The sequence below is a fragment of the Nansenia antarctica genome (assembly GCF_963989245.1).
Source record: "Nansenia antarctica genome assembly, chromosome: 1".
Lineage (NCBI taxonomy): Eukaryota > Metazoa > Chordata > Actinopteri > Argentiniformes > Microstomatidae > Nansenia > Nansenia antarctica.
The window spans coordinates 22,202,448-22,218,205 of NC_137674.1; the positions used below are offsets into that span (position 1 = coordinate 22,202,448).

The following is a 15,758-nucleotide window of genomic DNA, read 5'->3' on the forward strand; positions in this document are numbered from 1 at the left end:
CACACAGCCAACCACAGGCCAGGGTCAACCACACAGCCAATCACACGCCAATAATAATAATAACTTTTATATAAATAGTTTTTAAATAGCCTTTCAGGGGACCCACGGTCGCTTTACTGAAAAACAGAAAAGACATCCAAGTTTTTATTTCGTGCAGGCAGTTGACAAGGGACTGAGGGGGAGCTGAGATAGATTGGGGCGTCGTCAGCGTAGCAGTGGAAGTTGAGGCTGTGATGGTGAAGGATCTGGCCGAGGGAGAGCATGTAGATGGTGAACAGGAGGGGTCCAAGCAGCGAGCCTTGAGGGACGCCTTGATTGACTTGGCTGAGGGGGAACTCGAGCCATTGACCAGGGTCAATAACAACTACTGCACAGGCATGCATACGGAACACAGATCCAGGTACATAGCTACTCTGTAGGGTTAGGGGGTCTGGGCTGTTACCTGTTGGGCAGGTACATAGCTACTCTGTAGGGTTAGGTTTAGGGTTAGGGTCTGGGCTGTCACCTGTAGGGGGTGTGTGAGGTGTGTGTGAGGTGTGTTAGGGGGTTAGGGTTAGGGTCTGGGCAGTGTTACCTGTTGGGCAGGTACATAGCTACTCTGCAGAGTTAGGGTTAGGGTCAAAGGTCTCTGTAGGGTTAGGGGGTCTGGGCTGTTACCTGTTGGGCAGGTACATAGCTAGGTTAGGGTTAGGGGGTCTGGGATGTTACCTGTTGGGCAGGTACATAGCTAGGTTAGGGTTAGGGGGTCTGGGATGGTACCTGTTGGGCAGGTACATAGCTAGGTTAGGGTTAGGGGGTCTGGGATGTTACCTGTTGGGCAGGCGGATCCTCTTGATGGCGTAGTTGCAGTCGTCTACTTTGTTTCGAGCCTCAAACACGACGCCGAACCCCCCCCTGCCCAGACACTGCACCGGCTCGAAGTCTGTCAGGTACCTGAGGAGACAGACACCATCAGAACACACACACACACGCACACACACACACACACCTAACCCTAACCCTCTCTGCAGCTGTACAGTATTACATGGGGGACTCTCCACACCCTTCCCACAGGCCTCTCTGTTATTGGTCCCGGGGGGGGGGGGGTGTCAGCTGCTCCTGTCCTCTACTGGGGCACTGCCAGGGTGCAGGGTGGGTGTGTGTGTGTGTGTGTGTGTGTGTGTGTGTGCCAGGGGGGGGGGGTGTGCTAGGGTGCAGGGCAGGGTGGGGAGGGTGTGTGTGTGGAATGTGCTGAGGATATTTTCTGTCTGAGGGGGTGGGTATGTATGCATGTATGGATGTGTGTGGGTGTATGGATGTGGGTCTGTGTGTGTGTGTGTGTGTGTGTGTGTGTGTGTGTCTCGGTGTGTGGGTGGGTGTATGGATGCATGTATGTATCAGGCACGTGCCGTGAGCTTTTAGATTGGGTAAGCATAAGATATAGAAATACACATAATTACACATACACGCTATCAGTGAACGCAGTTTCAAGGAAATGCAATTTTGATGCCCTAGAACCCGCTAATAAACTGTAGGGTCACTTTGTGATCAGATTACCAAAAACAAAAAAAACTGTTGCCAGTTTCGACTATATCAGGGGTGCTCATTGTTTAATCTTTTTTGAACCAAGATCTTTTCAAGTAGCCAACCTGCTGAAATCTAAGTCCAGTTTCAACATCGCAAACGCACACACGCACAACACAGACACACACCATTTCCATCCTCCATAGTAAACTCACAACACACTTTCTTTTCACACTTTTGTCACACAGGCACTTGACATCACATCACAAACCCTCCCTCTCTATCTCTCTCAAACACTTTTGGTCCAGAACCACTGGCACGGACAGTGACATTAGGCCTATCTCAGCGATTGATTAAGCAGCTCTCTCTCCAAACACAACGGCACAGGCCTACATTCAAAGGTAAAAGCAGAGGAAGTCTTAAATAAGGAGCCATAACCAGCAGTACAGCAGTACTCAAACCATATAAACAAGCACAGATCGCCACCAGCCTCGCGAATCATATAAATCATATAAACCGCTCATACCAGGCTTGCTGTAGCCCCTAGCGACTCTCCCTTTCTGGGTGTGAAGATCGGTGAGCGGTGGCTTCGGGCGGCCTTTAGCCAGTAGTTGTGTTTTTCCAGTCCAGTCCAGTCTACGAAATCCCTTTAGGTCGCTGACAGTAATGTCCATATTCACAAAATCAAGCAAGTTATCCTTATTGATTATTATTATTTAGATCGTTTGAGCTAGCTGGCATAAGCTATTCTGCCGGGCGAGAGAAAGTAAGGTGAAATGTTAAGTGAACTTGAAAGTGATAAGAGCCAATCAGTAGCTCTTATCGGAATGAACGAACTACTGATTGGCTGGTAAGCATGCTTACCCTGGCCACATTAAACAGTGGGCTGAGGCATCGGAAAAAATAAAAAAGACATTTTCACGCATTCGAATGTACGCGAGGGAAAGCAGAGAGAGAAGTGCTTATAATGCGGTAAATGCGCTAGTGGTGAGGGGTAGTGGTGGTCTAGTGGATAGTGAGTTGTACTTGGGATCGGAAGGTTGTGAGTTCAAATCCCGCCTGAAGCCACACCACTACTAGTGTGCCCTTGGGTAAGGCACTTAGCCCTCAGTTACTCCAGGGGGAATGTCCCTGTAATTCGTAATTGTAAGTCGCTTTGGATAAAAGCGTCTGCTAAATGGCAAAATGTAAATTACAAATTAAAATTAAAAATTAAAAATTATAATGCAACGCAATGCAAGCAAGCAGAATAGCGAGTGCTTACTCCTGCAGGTGGCGCCAAAATGAATGACTCCTGCTGCCCTGGGACCTAAAATACGACTCTTTTAATGAAAACAAACAAACGGTTACATGCACTTTTATTTTAATATTTTCACTGTCCTTTTTTTCGTTGGGTAAGCACTGCTTACTATGCTTATATGGACGACACGTCCTTGGTATGTATGTGTGTCTGGGTGTGTATATACAGTATGTGTGTGTGAGTGTGTGTGTGTGTGTATGTATGTATGTATGTATGTATGTATGTATGTATGTATGTATGCGTGTCTGGGTGTGTATATGTGTGTGTGTGTGTGTGTGTGTGTCTGTCTTGGTGTGTGTGTGTCTGGGTGTGTATATGCGCGTGTGTGTGTGTGTGTGTGTGCGCATGTATGCATGTCTGGGTGTGTATATATGTGCGTGTGTGTGTGTGTGTGTGTGTGTATGTGTGTCTGGGTGTGTATATATGTGTGTGTGTGTATATACAGTATATGTGTGTGTATATATATGTGTGTGTGTGTGTGTGTGTGTGTCTAGAGTGAGATGTAAGCCCCCAGCCCAGACCACATGTGTGGGTTCAGCTCCATAGCCCAGACCACGCGTGTGTGCGTGTGTGTGTGTGTGTGTGTGTGTGTGTGTGGGTTCAGCTCCGCTCCTGCATGTAAACATGTTGTGCTTTATCGATCAGCAGCGGTCGATAAGCTGAGCTGATGGTGTAAACAGCCAGGAACACGGCCTGGTTATAAACAGCCAGGAACAGGTGCTGACGGGATGGAAATGTGAAGCGCTCTCCCTGGCAGATGCTGTGTGTGTGTGTGTGTGTGGGGGGGGGGGGGGTTAGCGGGGGGGGGGGGGAGGCAGGAAGGGCGGAGGAGGGTCAGACATTTCACTCCAAACAGCTGCTATCCAATCAGATGAAAGAATGCAACGCAACGCAGCCTGAACCTTTTTATTATTTAAATAAATAAATACACCCCTTATCTAGATCGCCGGGAAGACCAGTGGTCACCATGGTAACAGTACCACTTCCACAGCTACACCCCACCACCACCACCACCATCGGGGAGACTTTCCTCCTGTGGTGACTCTACAACTGGCTGGTGATGGGATGTTGCTAAGGAGCAGGTGTGTCACCTGTCAGGTCTGGTAACACACACACGTACCTGGACACGTATTCACTGGAGCGCGTCTCCATGACGACCACCTCTTTGTGGGGCTCCGACACCTCAAGGTCAAACTTGCAGTCTGTCTGACACTGGGTCTCCGACTCCTTACGTTGCTGAGAGATAAAACAAACAACCAAGAAACGCTGTTAACATCCACAAACAACCAAGAAACACTGTTAACATCCACAAACAACCAAGAAACGCTGTTAACATCCACAAACGATTAAGAAACGCTGTTAACATCCACAAACAACCAAGAAACACTGTTAACATCTACAAACAACCAAGGAACGCTGTTAACATTCACAAACAACCAAGGAACGCTGTTAACATCCACAAACAACCAAGGAACGCTGTTAACATCCACAAACAACCAAGAAACGCTGTTAACATCCACAAACAACCAAGAAACACTGTTAACATCCACAAACAACCAGAAATGCTGTTAACATCCACAAACAACCAAGGAACGCTGTTAACATCCACAAACAACCAAGAAACGCTGTTAACATCCACAAACAACCAGAAACACTGTTAACATCCACAAACAACCAGAAACACTATTAACATCCACAAACAACAAAGAAACACTGTTAACATCCACAAACAACCAAGAAACGCTGTTGTGTGTGTGTGTGTGTGTGTAGGTGTGTGTGTGTGTAGGTGTGTGTGTGTGTGTGTGTGTGTATGTGTGTGTGTGTGTGTAGGTGTGTGTGTGTGTGTGTGTGTGTGTAGGTGTGTGTAGGTGTGTGTAGGTGTGTGTGTATGTGTGGTTAACCCTTACCCGTACGTAGGTGACAGCAGGCGGGTGGAAGAAGGTCCTGACTATGTAGGTGTGTGTGCGTGTAGGTGTGTGTGTGTGTGTGTGTGTATGTGTGGTTAATCTTACCCGTACGTAGGTGACTGCGGGCGGGTGGAAGAAGGTCCTGACTATGTAGGTGGTAGCAGCGATGCAGAACACGATGGTCCCCAGGATCTCCTTCCACCAGGGCAGCAGCAGCACCGGGTCCTTCCTCCTCTTCTCCTCCCCCCAGTGCGGCCGGTCCCGGGGCAGGCTCACCATCGCCACCTCCCTGCGCCCCCGGTAGCGCTCGTTGTAGGGGAAGTAGTACCCGTTGTCTGGGGGGGGGGAGAGAGAGAGAGAGGGAGAGAGGGGGAGAGACGAGAGAGGGGGAGAGGGAGAGAGGGGGAGAGGGAGAGAGAGAGGGAGAGAGAGGGGGAGAGGGAGAGAGAGAGAGGGGGAGGGAGAGAGGGGGAGAGGGAGAGAGAGAGGGAGAGAGGGGGAGAGGGAGAGAGGGGGAGAGGGAGAGAGAGAGGGGGAGAGGGAGAGAGGGGGAGGGAGAGAGGGGGAGAGGGAGAGAGAGAGAGAGAGAGAGAGAGGGGGAGAGGGAGAGAGGGGGAGAGGGAGAGAGGGGGAGAGGGAGAGAGAGGGAGGGGAAGAGGGAGAGAGAGGGAGGGGGAGAGAGGGGGAGAGGGAGAGAGAGGGGAAGAGGGAGGGAGAGAGAGAGAGAGAGAAAGAGAGAGAGAGAGAGAGAGAGAGGTTGATCAATGTTAATGTCTGAGATACGATGAGAGTCGTAACCATGTCCCAGGGTTAAAGGTCGTGTCCCAGGGTTAAAGGTTGTGTCCCAGGGTTAAAGGTTGTGTCCCAGGGTTAAAGGTCGTGTCCCAGGGTTAAAGGTCATGTCGGGGGTCCTACCGTAGGGGTACTGCAGGACCGACACCGCCCCGTTGCTGTACTCCTCGTAGGAGAACTTGTCGTTGTTCAGACATTTGTCAAACTCCTCCGAACCCACCAGCGCCGGGGTCCGCGAGGGGGAGTCTGCAGGAGACACACCGCTTAGAAACATTTCCTTTTCCATGTTTTTATTTCCCATTTACATGTTTACATGTTTTTACAAGCAGCTTGAGTTTAAGTTGAATAAACAAACAGCAGCAGCCCAGGAGACAGGAGGCTGCAGGCAGAGTGAGGCGGCAGCGTTCTGGTAGCCTGGTACAGCAGCACGGCAGCAGGGAGAGGTTATTTGTACAGCACATTTCATACTACAGGGCAATCTAAGTGCTTTACATACCGCATTAAAAAGATACATCAAGAGGAGAATAGTAAACAGATTAAAAAATCTAAGTAAAATTATAGAATAGATATATAGATACAGGCGTTTATTTGTTCAGTGAAATTACAGAGATTGTCAATGGGACTGCACTTATATAGCACCTTTATCCAAAGCGCTTTACAACAGCCTCTTCACACACACATTCACAGACCATGCAAGGCGCCGGCCCGCTCAATGGGAGCAATTTGGGGTTCAGTGTCTTGCCCAAGGACACTTCGACATGAGGCCAGCCGGGGCTCGAACCGCCGATCTGCCAACCTTGCGATCATTAGACGCCAGCTCTACCTCCTGTGCCACAGCCGCCCCACTACTATAGTCGTTCGTTGAGAAGGCTATGTAGATTTGAGTGTCGTCCACATAGTTGTGGCAATTTTTATCTTTTTTATGATGTGTCCCAATGGAAGCATGTAGAGATTGAATAGAAGGGGGCCAAGGATTGACCCTTGGGGAACCCCACATGTCATTTTAATTTTGTCAGACACAAAGTTTCCAATGGAGACATAGTAGCTTCTGTCCTGTAGGTAGGATCTAAACCAGTTTAGGGCAGTGCCCGAAAGTGTTGGCAGTCAAGGCAGTGTTCTAGTAGCTAGCTAGTTCAAGGCAGCGGTCTGGTAACTAGCTAGTTCAAGGCAGCGGTCTGGTAGCTAGCTAGTTCAAGGCAGCGGTCTGGTAGCTAGCTAGTTCAAGGCAGCGGTCTAGTAGCTAGCTAGTTCAAGGCAGCGGTCTGGTAGCTAGCTAGTTCAAGGCAGCGGTCTGGTAGCTAGCTAGTTCAAGGCAGCGGTCTGGTAGCTAGCTAGTTCAAGGCAGCGGTCTGGTAGCTAGCTAGTTCAAGGCAGCGGTCTGGTAGCTAGCTAGTTCAAGGCAGCGGTCTGGTAGCTAGCTAGTTCAAGGCAGCGGTCTGGTAGCTAGCTAGTTCAAGGCAGCGGTCTGGTAGCTAGCTAGTTAAAGGCAGCGGTCTGGTAGCTAGCTAGTTACTTACGGATGAGGGGTTTGTATTTGACCACGGGCAGCAGGATCACGTCCTTGTGCGAGCCACTCAGGGCTTTGGTGGGGAACTTCTCTGAGATCCTGACTGAGGACTGGAGGTACAGCTGCCCCTGGAACATCCCTGGACACAGAGAAACCCTGTTACTACCTGACACAACCCCTGGAACATCCCTGGACACAGGGAAACCCTGTTACTACCTCACACAACCCCTGGAACATCCCTGGACACAGGGAAACCCTGTTACTACCTCACACAACCCCTGGAACATCCCTGAACACAGAGAAACCCTGTTACTACCTCACACTGCCCCTGGAACATCCCTGAACACAGAGAAACCCTGTTACTACCTCACACAAACCCTGGAACATCCCTGGACACAGAGAAACCCTGTTACTACCTCACACAACCCCTGGAACATCCCTGGACACAGAGAAACCCTGTTACTACCTCACACAACCCCTGGAACATCCCTGAACACAGAGAAACCCTGTTACTACCTGACACAACCCCTGGAACATCCCTGAACACAGGGAAACCCTGTTACTACCTCACACTGCCCCTGGAACATCCCTGGACACAGAGAAACCCTGTTACTACCTCACACACTACACACTCCCCCAGGACACTACCACACACTACCACACATACCACACATACCACACAGGCTGCTATAGACACAAACAGGACATGTGTCTCTCTTATGTGTCTATAAATAGATCAGAGCTATGTGGTCGGTTCTCCCACAGGATATGAGACATGCGTTCCCACAGCGCCCAGATGTACCCCCCCCCACCACAGCACTCAGATGTAAGGTTTTCAGTTTAATTGGTCAACTGAAGAAAAAGAAACGTTGACCTTCCAGAGCATGTAAACATCTTCACAGAGCATCTCTCTGGTAGTTAAACCCTTCAGCTGAAGTCTACACTTGATAAACCTCCCCCCCCCCCCCCCCTAGGGAACGTGCGTCCTGTGTTTACCCAGATAGACGCTGGACTCCCCGGTGGCCCCCCGCGCCTCCTCCATGATGTCCTCCTCCTCCTCCTCCGCCTCCGGGCGCCCCTGGTTGGGCGTGTCGTCAAACAGACTGATGGGCGTCACCTTGCCCCCCCCCACCAGCCAGGCCGAGGCGATGGGCGTGCAGAACTAGAGGGAGGAGAGAGGAGGGAGGAGGGCGTTCAGTATGAGGCTAGGAGGGTTAGGGTGGAGGGGTGGGAGGGAGGATGAGGGTTAGAGGGTGAGTGAGTGGGTGAGGTGGTGCATGATGGGAGAATGAGGGTTAGGGTGAGAGAGGGGGTGAAGAGATGCATGATGGGAGAATGAGGGTTAGTGAGGGTCTGAAGAGATGCATGATGGGAGAATGAGGGTTAGGGGGTGAGGGGGGGAGGTGATGTGTGACTCCTCCCACCTGATGCTCCCAGACCAGCTGGCCCTCAGGTGTGGGGCTGAAGGCCATGACCTTCCAGTCAGGCACCGACACCTTGATGACCAGGTCAGGTGACTCCGCGTGCGCCTCGGGCTCCTCGATGATGCGCTGGTTGTCACGGCGATCCTCCCGCCACACGTCTCCGCTGGACGTCTCGCCCTCCAGGAAGTTCCCCGACTGCTGCTCAGACACGAACTTCAGCTCAAAGTTACCCACGCTGAAGTTCCACCTGGAGGGGGGGCGGGGGGGAGAGTCAGGAGTCAGAGCGAGGTCTGACATTAGTAATAACAGTAGTAGTAGTAACAGTAGTAATAACAGTAGTAGTAACATACTTCTCAGATCTAGAGCGAGGTCTGACAGTAGTAATAACAGTAGTAATAACATACTTCTCAGATCCAGAGCGAGGTCTGACAGTAATAACAGTAGTAATAACAGTAGTAATAACAGTAGTAATAAAAGTAGTAGAAACAGTAGTAGTAACAGTAGTAGTAACAGTAGTAGTAACAGTTAGTAACATACTTCTCAGATCCAGAGCGAGGTCTGACGGCTCTGACGGTCTTCTGGGTTCTCTGCAGCAGCAGGACGTCCTCAGGCTCCGCCTCCTCCTCCCCCCAGCGACTACAGCCCACCGTGGAGCAGATGTACCGCAGCTGAGAGGGACACACACACACACACACACACACACACACACACACAGGACAGGACAGGACAGGACGAGAGAGACATTTAATTATCTATCACAAGGAGGAGGTGTTTACTTGTGAGAGTTGTGTGATACAGTTAAGGCTGCTTCTGATTGGAGGAGAGTTAAGGCTGCTTCTGATTGGCTGAGAGGCGGGGCCACTGACCTTGCCGCTGTAGGCCCCCAGGCCGTAGGAGGTGAGGCTCTTCCCCCCCACCAGCACCGTGTCCTCCCCCAGGCGGTAGGAGGAGTCCAGCAGAGACTCCACGTTGAAGGGCACCGCCTCCATCACCTCCCGGTCCCGGTTCCACTGGAACAACGACCCGTCCAGAGACGGGATGAACATCTTACTGCCAAACACCTGGAGAGGAGACACACCTGGTTATAACCCTAAACACCTGGACACACCTGGTTATTAGGGGTGTAAATCACCAGCTTCATCACGATACGATATTATATCGATTTGTTTGTATGACGATACAATGTTTGACGATATCACAATGTCAGTCACGATACGATTTCGATTCGATTCGATTCAAGATCGATATGACGATATGATCGATATGACGCGATATCATATGCCAATCTAACACAATTATCAACTCACAAAAACAACTAGAATATTATTTGACCATTTTATTTGTGAGCTCTTCCAGGTATCCAGCATTTAAATCATATTGTATTATACAGTATTCTTCTGTTACAAAAAGAAACATAGACCCGTTCACTAGTCTCACAAACAAGAGATATTCAGCTTTAAAACATTAATGTCCTATGAAACAAAACTGGAAGAACTTGTCCCCCCTTTTTTAAGGCAGGATTTTTGTAAACGTTCACTTTTTTACTGTCTCGAAAACACAGTATTTTTAACAGTTAGAACTGAACCAAGGTCACCATTTAACCTACAGTATATTTGTGCAATAATAATAAATAATAATAAAATAATAATAAATAATAAGTGCAAATGCAGTACAGTGCAGTACATCTTATATACATTCTTCTTAACCAAAATAAGTTAAGTACCGTATTTTCCGGACTATAAGTCGCGGTTTTTTTCATACTTTGGCTGGTCCTGCGACTTATAGTCAGGTGCGACTTATATATCAATAATTCATAATCTCTGACTGACATGAACTGACATACGGTAATCTCTGACTGACATGAACCAAGGAGTAACTTCCGCTAGCGCCTCATACACGATAGAATAGCCATTATACTTGACAATGTGGACATTAAACACGACAATGTGGACATTAAACATGATGTTATGGACCTTATACACAATGTTATGGACGTTAGAAACGATATTAAAGTCATTTATACCTTCCAGAGGCTATTTACCGTTGCAATGTTGCACCCGCGAGTAGCATTTTGCTACTTTCGGTAGCGCTTCATACGCGATAGAATAGCCATTATACTTGACAATGTGGACATTAAACACGACAATGTGGACATTAAACATGATGTTATGGACCTTATACACAATGTTATGGACGTTAGAAACGATATTAAAGTCATTTATACCTTCCAGAGGCTATTTAACGTTGCAATGTTGCACCCGCGAGTAGCATTTTGCAACTTCCGGTAGCGCTTCATACGCGATAGAATAGCCATTATACTCGACAATGTGGACATTAAACACGACAATGTGGACATTAAGCACTATATTATGGACCTTATACACGATATTATGAACGTTTATACACGACATTAAAGTCATTTATTACCTTTTAGAGGCTGTTCAATGTTACATTGTTTGTAGCATCCTACCTACTTCCGTTTTTCACCAAGCTATCTTTTCCCATGGCCTCATACACGATAAATAGTCGTTACACTCGACAATGTGGACATTAAGCACTATATTATCAACGTTATACACGCTATTATGAACGTTACACACGATGTTAAAGTCATTTATTACCTTTTAGAGGCTGTTCAAAGTTTCATTTTTCCTCCGCGACGCCATGTTGTTAGCCCCGCGCTAGCTAGCGGACTTTACACTCGATAATACAAGTATTCCTTAACCTTTCAGAAGAAGTTTCAACGTGAATTATGTCCTTCCTGGGCTTACAAATCCAGTGCCAGACTAGAGTCAAGCTCAACAGGGTCTTCTTTCCCCGCTGATTCCGCCAAGCCCGTTCCCTTGAACCATGCGACTTATAGTCCAGTGCGACTTATATGTGGTTTTTTCCTCTTCATGACCCATTTTTGGTCTGCTGCGACTTATACTCGGGTGCGACTTATAGTCCGGAAAATACGGTATATCCTCCAGTGTTATATAATAAGTATATCCTCCAGTGTTCTTCTTTGGGAGGTTTTTCTTCAAAAAAACTAACTGATCAACATGTTCAGGAGACAAAACACTACGCTCTGAACGCAGGTCAGGATAATTTTTAATATAGGGCCATCCATCACACTTCCTCTAGGAAGCACTGATCTGATATGATGTGTTGATTGGTGAAAGGTAAGGCTATGCTTGGACAGTCATGTTAGATCACTGATTACGGGAGTAATGATTTACCTGTAGATGTTATCAATAGGAATTTTGTTCAGGTTTATCCAATGAAATTGGACAAGCAAACCGGAGTAAAGTAAGTAAGGTCCAACCTGCAGCCTTTGCCCATTCATAAGACAGATGCTTTGTTACAGACCAGAGCATTGACCAATCACAGTCGGCTAGACTAGAGCATTGACCAATCACAGTCGGCCGTGGGCGGGCTTGGCAGTCGCAGCTAAAACCGCTTCGCTGTTCTCCGCCGCAGTCACAAAATGCAGAACACACAGTGTGCAGCGCTCTTTGACTTTGTAATTTGCCGCTGCTAGTCGCGCGCTGCACGGAAATGGTGACAGTCACGCAGAATGTGCCATTTCAAAATAAAGGTGTATCTTTAAGATGACGATATAGATCGATATTTTTACATTGCATCGATGTAATCAGATCGTTAGTCAATGAATCGATGTATCGATGTGAATCGATGTATCGTTACACCCCTACTGGTTATAACCCTATACACCTGCAGACAACCTGGTTATAACCCTACACACCTGGAGACAACCTGGTTATAACCCTACACACCTGGAGACAACCTGGTTATAACCCTACACACCTGTAGACAACCTGGTTATAACCCTACACACCTGTAGACAACCTGGTAATAACCCTACACACCTGGAGACAACCTGGTTATAACCATGAACACCTGGACACACCTGGTTATAACCCTGAACACCTGGACACACCTGGTTATAACCCTACACACCTGGAGACAACCTGGTTATAACCCTACACACCTGGAGACACCCTGGTTATAACCCTACACACCTGAGACAACCTGGTTATAACCCTACACACCTGCAGACAACCTGGTTATAACCCTACACACATGCAGACAACCTGGTTATAACCCTAAACACCTGGAGACACCCTGGTTATAACCCTGAACTAAACCCACACCCACACCTGGACTAAACCCAGATAAGATACTAGAACCATTACACCAACGAGAACCATAACACAACTAGACTGGGCCCATTATCACCTTTCCATATCACCCATTATATCACATTATCACCCCACCATACTGTCCATTACTACCTCACCATACTGTCCATTATAGCACATTACTACCTCACCATACTGTCCATTATATCACATTACCACCTCACCATACTGTGCATTACCACCTCACTATACTGTCCATTATCACATTATTACCTCATCCTGGGGTAGTATTGATGTAACCCAGACATACAGTATTATTAACAGTATTATATGAACCCAGGTCCTGTCAACTGGCTGCTGTGTGCTGTGTGCTGTGTGCTCTGTGCTGTGCAGGCCAGGATGACATCATGTACTCAGGCTAATCCCTCTCTGACCAGAGGTTTAGACCAATGGGGCGTGAGCTCAGAGGTTTAGACCAATGGGGTGTGAGATGCTGGTCCAGGAATAGAGATCAGGAAGCTCGTGATGGAGTGATCAGAGTGATTTACACTGAGGAGGAGCCGTGGTGAGGTCATCACACAGCCTGGGGCAGGAGGAGGATATACTTAGCAGAGAGGGATGGAGGGGTGGAGGGATGGAGGGGTGGAGACCTGGCTAGAACACTTCAGAGTAAGAGTCCTGTCTAGAACACACTGAGACCTGGCTAGAACACTTCAGAGTAAGAGTCCTGTCTAGAACACACTGAGACCTGGCTAGAACACTTCAGAGTAAGAGACCTGTCAGTAGAACACTTCAGAGTAAAGGCCAATGCACACGGCGTGCGATTTTGTCGCACGACAACATCGATTCTCAATTCACACCACCGAAGTCGGACCAGGCAGGCTGATTACTATAGGCTCTACCAATATTGCTTGCCTTGCTTCCACAATTTCTACAAGATACAACTGGGCATATTGTGCCTACATGCTCGATTGTTATTATTATGTAATATAGGTGTCTTGTAATCCCATATGAGATGCGCCGTGCTGTTGACTTTGGTGGTGTGAATTGAGAATCGAATGTTGTCGTGCGACAATATCGCATCGCACGCCGTGTGCATTGTCTCATTCAAAACAATGGAATCGAATTCGGCGGTGCGACAAAATCGCACGCTGTGTGCATTGGCCTTAAGAGTCCTGTCTAGAACACTTCAGAGTAAGAGTCCTGTCTAGAACACTTCAGAGTAAGAGTCCTGTCACTAGAACACTTCAGAGTAAGAGTCCTGTCTACATCACATGTTTGGCGTTTAGCAGACGCCTTATTCCAAAGCGACTTACAGTCGATACATTTGACTAAGCAAGTGAATCATCAATCCACCAGTCGTAGCAGGAAGAGTAATCTAGCTCGGGCCAGGGGCCAGGGGCAGTCTCAGTGATAGAAGAACATCAGAGTGTAAGAGGTTAGTCTATAACAGGTTATAACAGGTTAGTCTATAACAGGTTATAACAGGTTATAACAGGTTAGTCTATAACAGGTTAGTCTATATCACTGCAGGGTTAGGAGGGTTAGGGGGGTTAGGAGGGGAGACATCCTCCTTCTGGTCTCTGTGATGTCTTAATCCCTGCCTGTGATCTGGTCCACTGTTCAACCAGACGCACACACACAAACACACACACACACACACACACACACACACACACACACACACACACACACATCACCAGCACCTTTATGTTCAGTCACAGCCCATTATTCACTCATATGCTGTTCATTATCGCCAGGCTCTCTGCTCTTAGTTATGTTCCAGGGTGTAATATACATATACTGTATATATAATATATATGGGTTTATAATATACATAATATATATATACATATATATATATATGGGTTGATTGACATTGTTATGTATCTTAACTGCTCCAAACGAGGAACATTTGTCTTGTTTTCATCTCAATACAGATTCACTTTGATGTGCTAATTAGAATCAAGTAGCAGGTCTGGCATAATGATATTATATTAACAGATTATGAACACCCTGGAGGATAGTGGAGGGGGTAGAGGAGAGAGGAGGGGGTGGAGGAGAGAGGAGGGGGTGGAGGAGAGAGGAGGGGGTGGAGGAGGGGGTGGAGGAGAGAGGAGGGGGTGGAGGAGAGAGGAGCGGGTGGAGGATGGGGTGGAGGAGAGAGGAGGGGGTGGAGGAGGGGGTGGAGGATAGAGGAGGGGGTGGAGGAGAGGAGGGGGTGGAGGTATGGGGGTATCAGGGAGGGGGGATCAGGGATGTGGGGGACTCCCTTTGTCCCCGCTGACCCCTCACCCCCCCCCCCCCCATTACCCCCCCAAGCCCCCTCATACACCACCAGCCCACATGAGCTCAAGATGAAAAAAAACTAAACACCACCAGTCACCTCAGGAGAGGTCTGGTTAAACAGTCTGTCAGGAGAGGTCTGGTTAAACACCAGTCTGTCAGGAGAGGTCTGGTTAAACAGTCTGTCAGGAGAGGTCTGGTTAAACAGTCTGTCAGGAGAGGTCTGGTTAAACACCAGTCTGTCAGGAGAGGTCTGGTTAAACACCAGTCTGTCAGGAGAGGTCTGGTTAAACAGTCTGCCAGGAGAGGTCTGGTTAAACACCAGTCTGACAACATCCCACAGCCATTCATTCACAAGAGAAGTTGTGTGTAAACTGTGTTTGGGGGGGGTGGAGGTGGGGGTGGGGGGGGGGGGGGGGGGGGATTTGTTTTGGGATGACATCATCCCTCTAGGTTGAAGCATTACCTCATTCTAATCACATATCCCTCCTCCCTCCCCCTTCCCGTCCCTCCCCCTCCCCCTCCCTCCCCCTCTCCTCCCTCCACCAGCATGAGTCACTCCTCTCTGGCGCGTCTCTCCTCCCTCTGTCACCTCGTCTGGTCTGAGGTGAGTGACAGCTCTGTTCTGCCGACACAGCTGGTTGTGCCTCTCCTATCCTATCCCTCTCTCTCCCTCTCCCTCTTCTCTCTTTTCTCCTCTCTTCCTCTCTCCTCTTCCTCTCTCTCTCTTCCTCTCTCCTCTTCCTCTCTCTCTCTTCCTCTTCCTCTCCCCTCTCTCTCCTCTGTCCCTCTCTTCTTCCTCTCTGTCCCTCTCTCCTCTTCCTTTCTCTCTCTCCTATCTTCCTCTCTCTCTCCTCTTCCTCTCTCCTCTCTTCCTCTCTCTTCCTCTCCTCTTCC

The 15,758-nt window shown here is 48.4% G+C and overlaps 1 protein-coding gene across 1 annotated transcript in view; it reads right to left on the minus strand.

Annotated features, from left to right (window-relative positions):
• The window catches only part of eif2ak3 (eukaryotic translation initiation factor 2-alpha kinase 3), a 42,641-nt gene that overhangs the window by 8,632 nt on the left and 18,251 nt on the right, over window positions 1-15,758 (minus strand). The window contains exons 3-11 of the mRNA XM_080538924.1: window positions 9,300-9,494; window positions 8,971-9,101; window positions 8,434-8,680; window positions 8,006-8,171; window positions 7,020-7,148; window positions 5,626-5,748; window positions 4,816-5,045; window positions 3,924-4,039; window positions 811-933 (exon numbers count right to left, since the gene is read on the minus strand). Of these exons, the coding sequence (XP_080395050.1) occupies window positions 811-933; window positions 3,924-4,039; window positions 4,816-5,045; window positions 5,626-5,748; window positions 7,020-7,148; window positions 8,006-8,171; window positions 8,434-8,680; window positions 8,971-9,101; window positions 9,300-9,494 (1,460 nt within the window). The remainder of the gene's footprint in view (window positions 1-810; window positions 934-3,923; window positions 4,040-4,815; window positions 5,046-5,625; window positions 5,749-7,019; window positions 7,149-8,005; window positions 8,172-8,433; window positions 8,681-8,970; window positions 9,102-9,299; window positions 9,495-15,758) is intronic.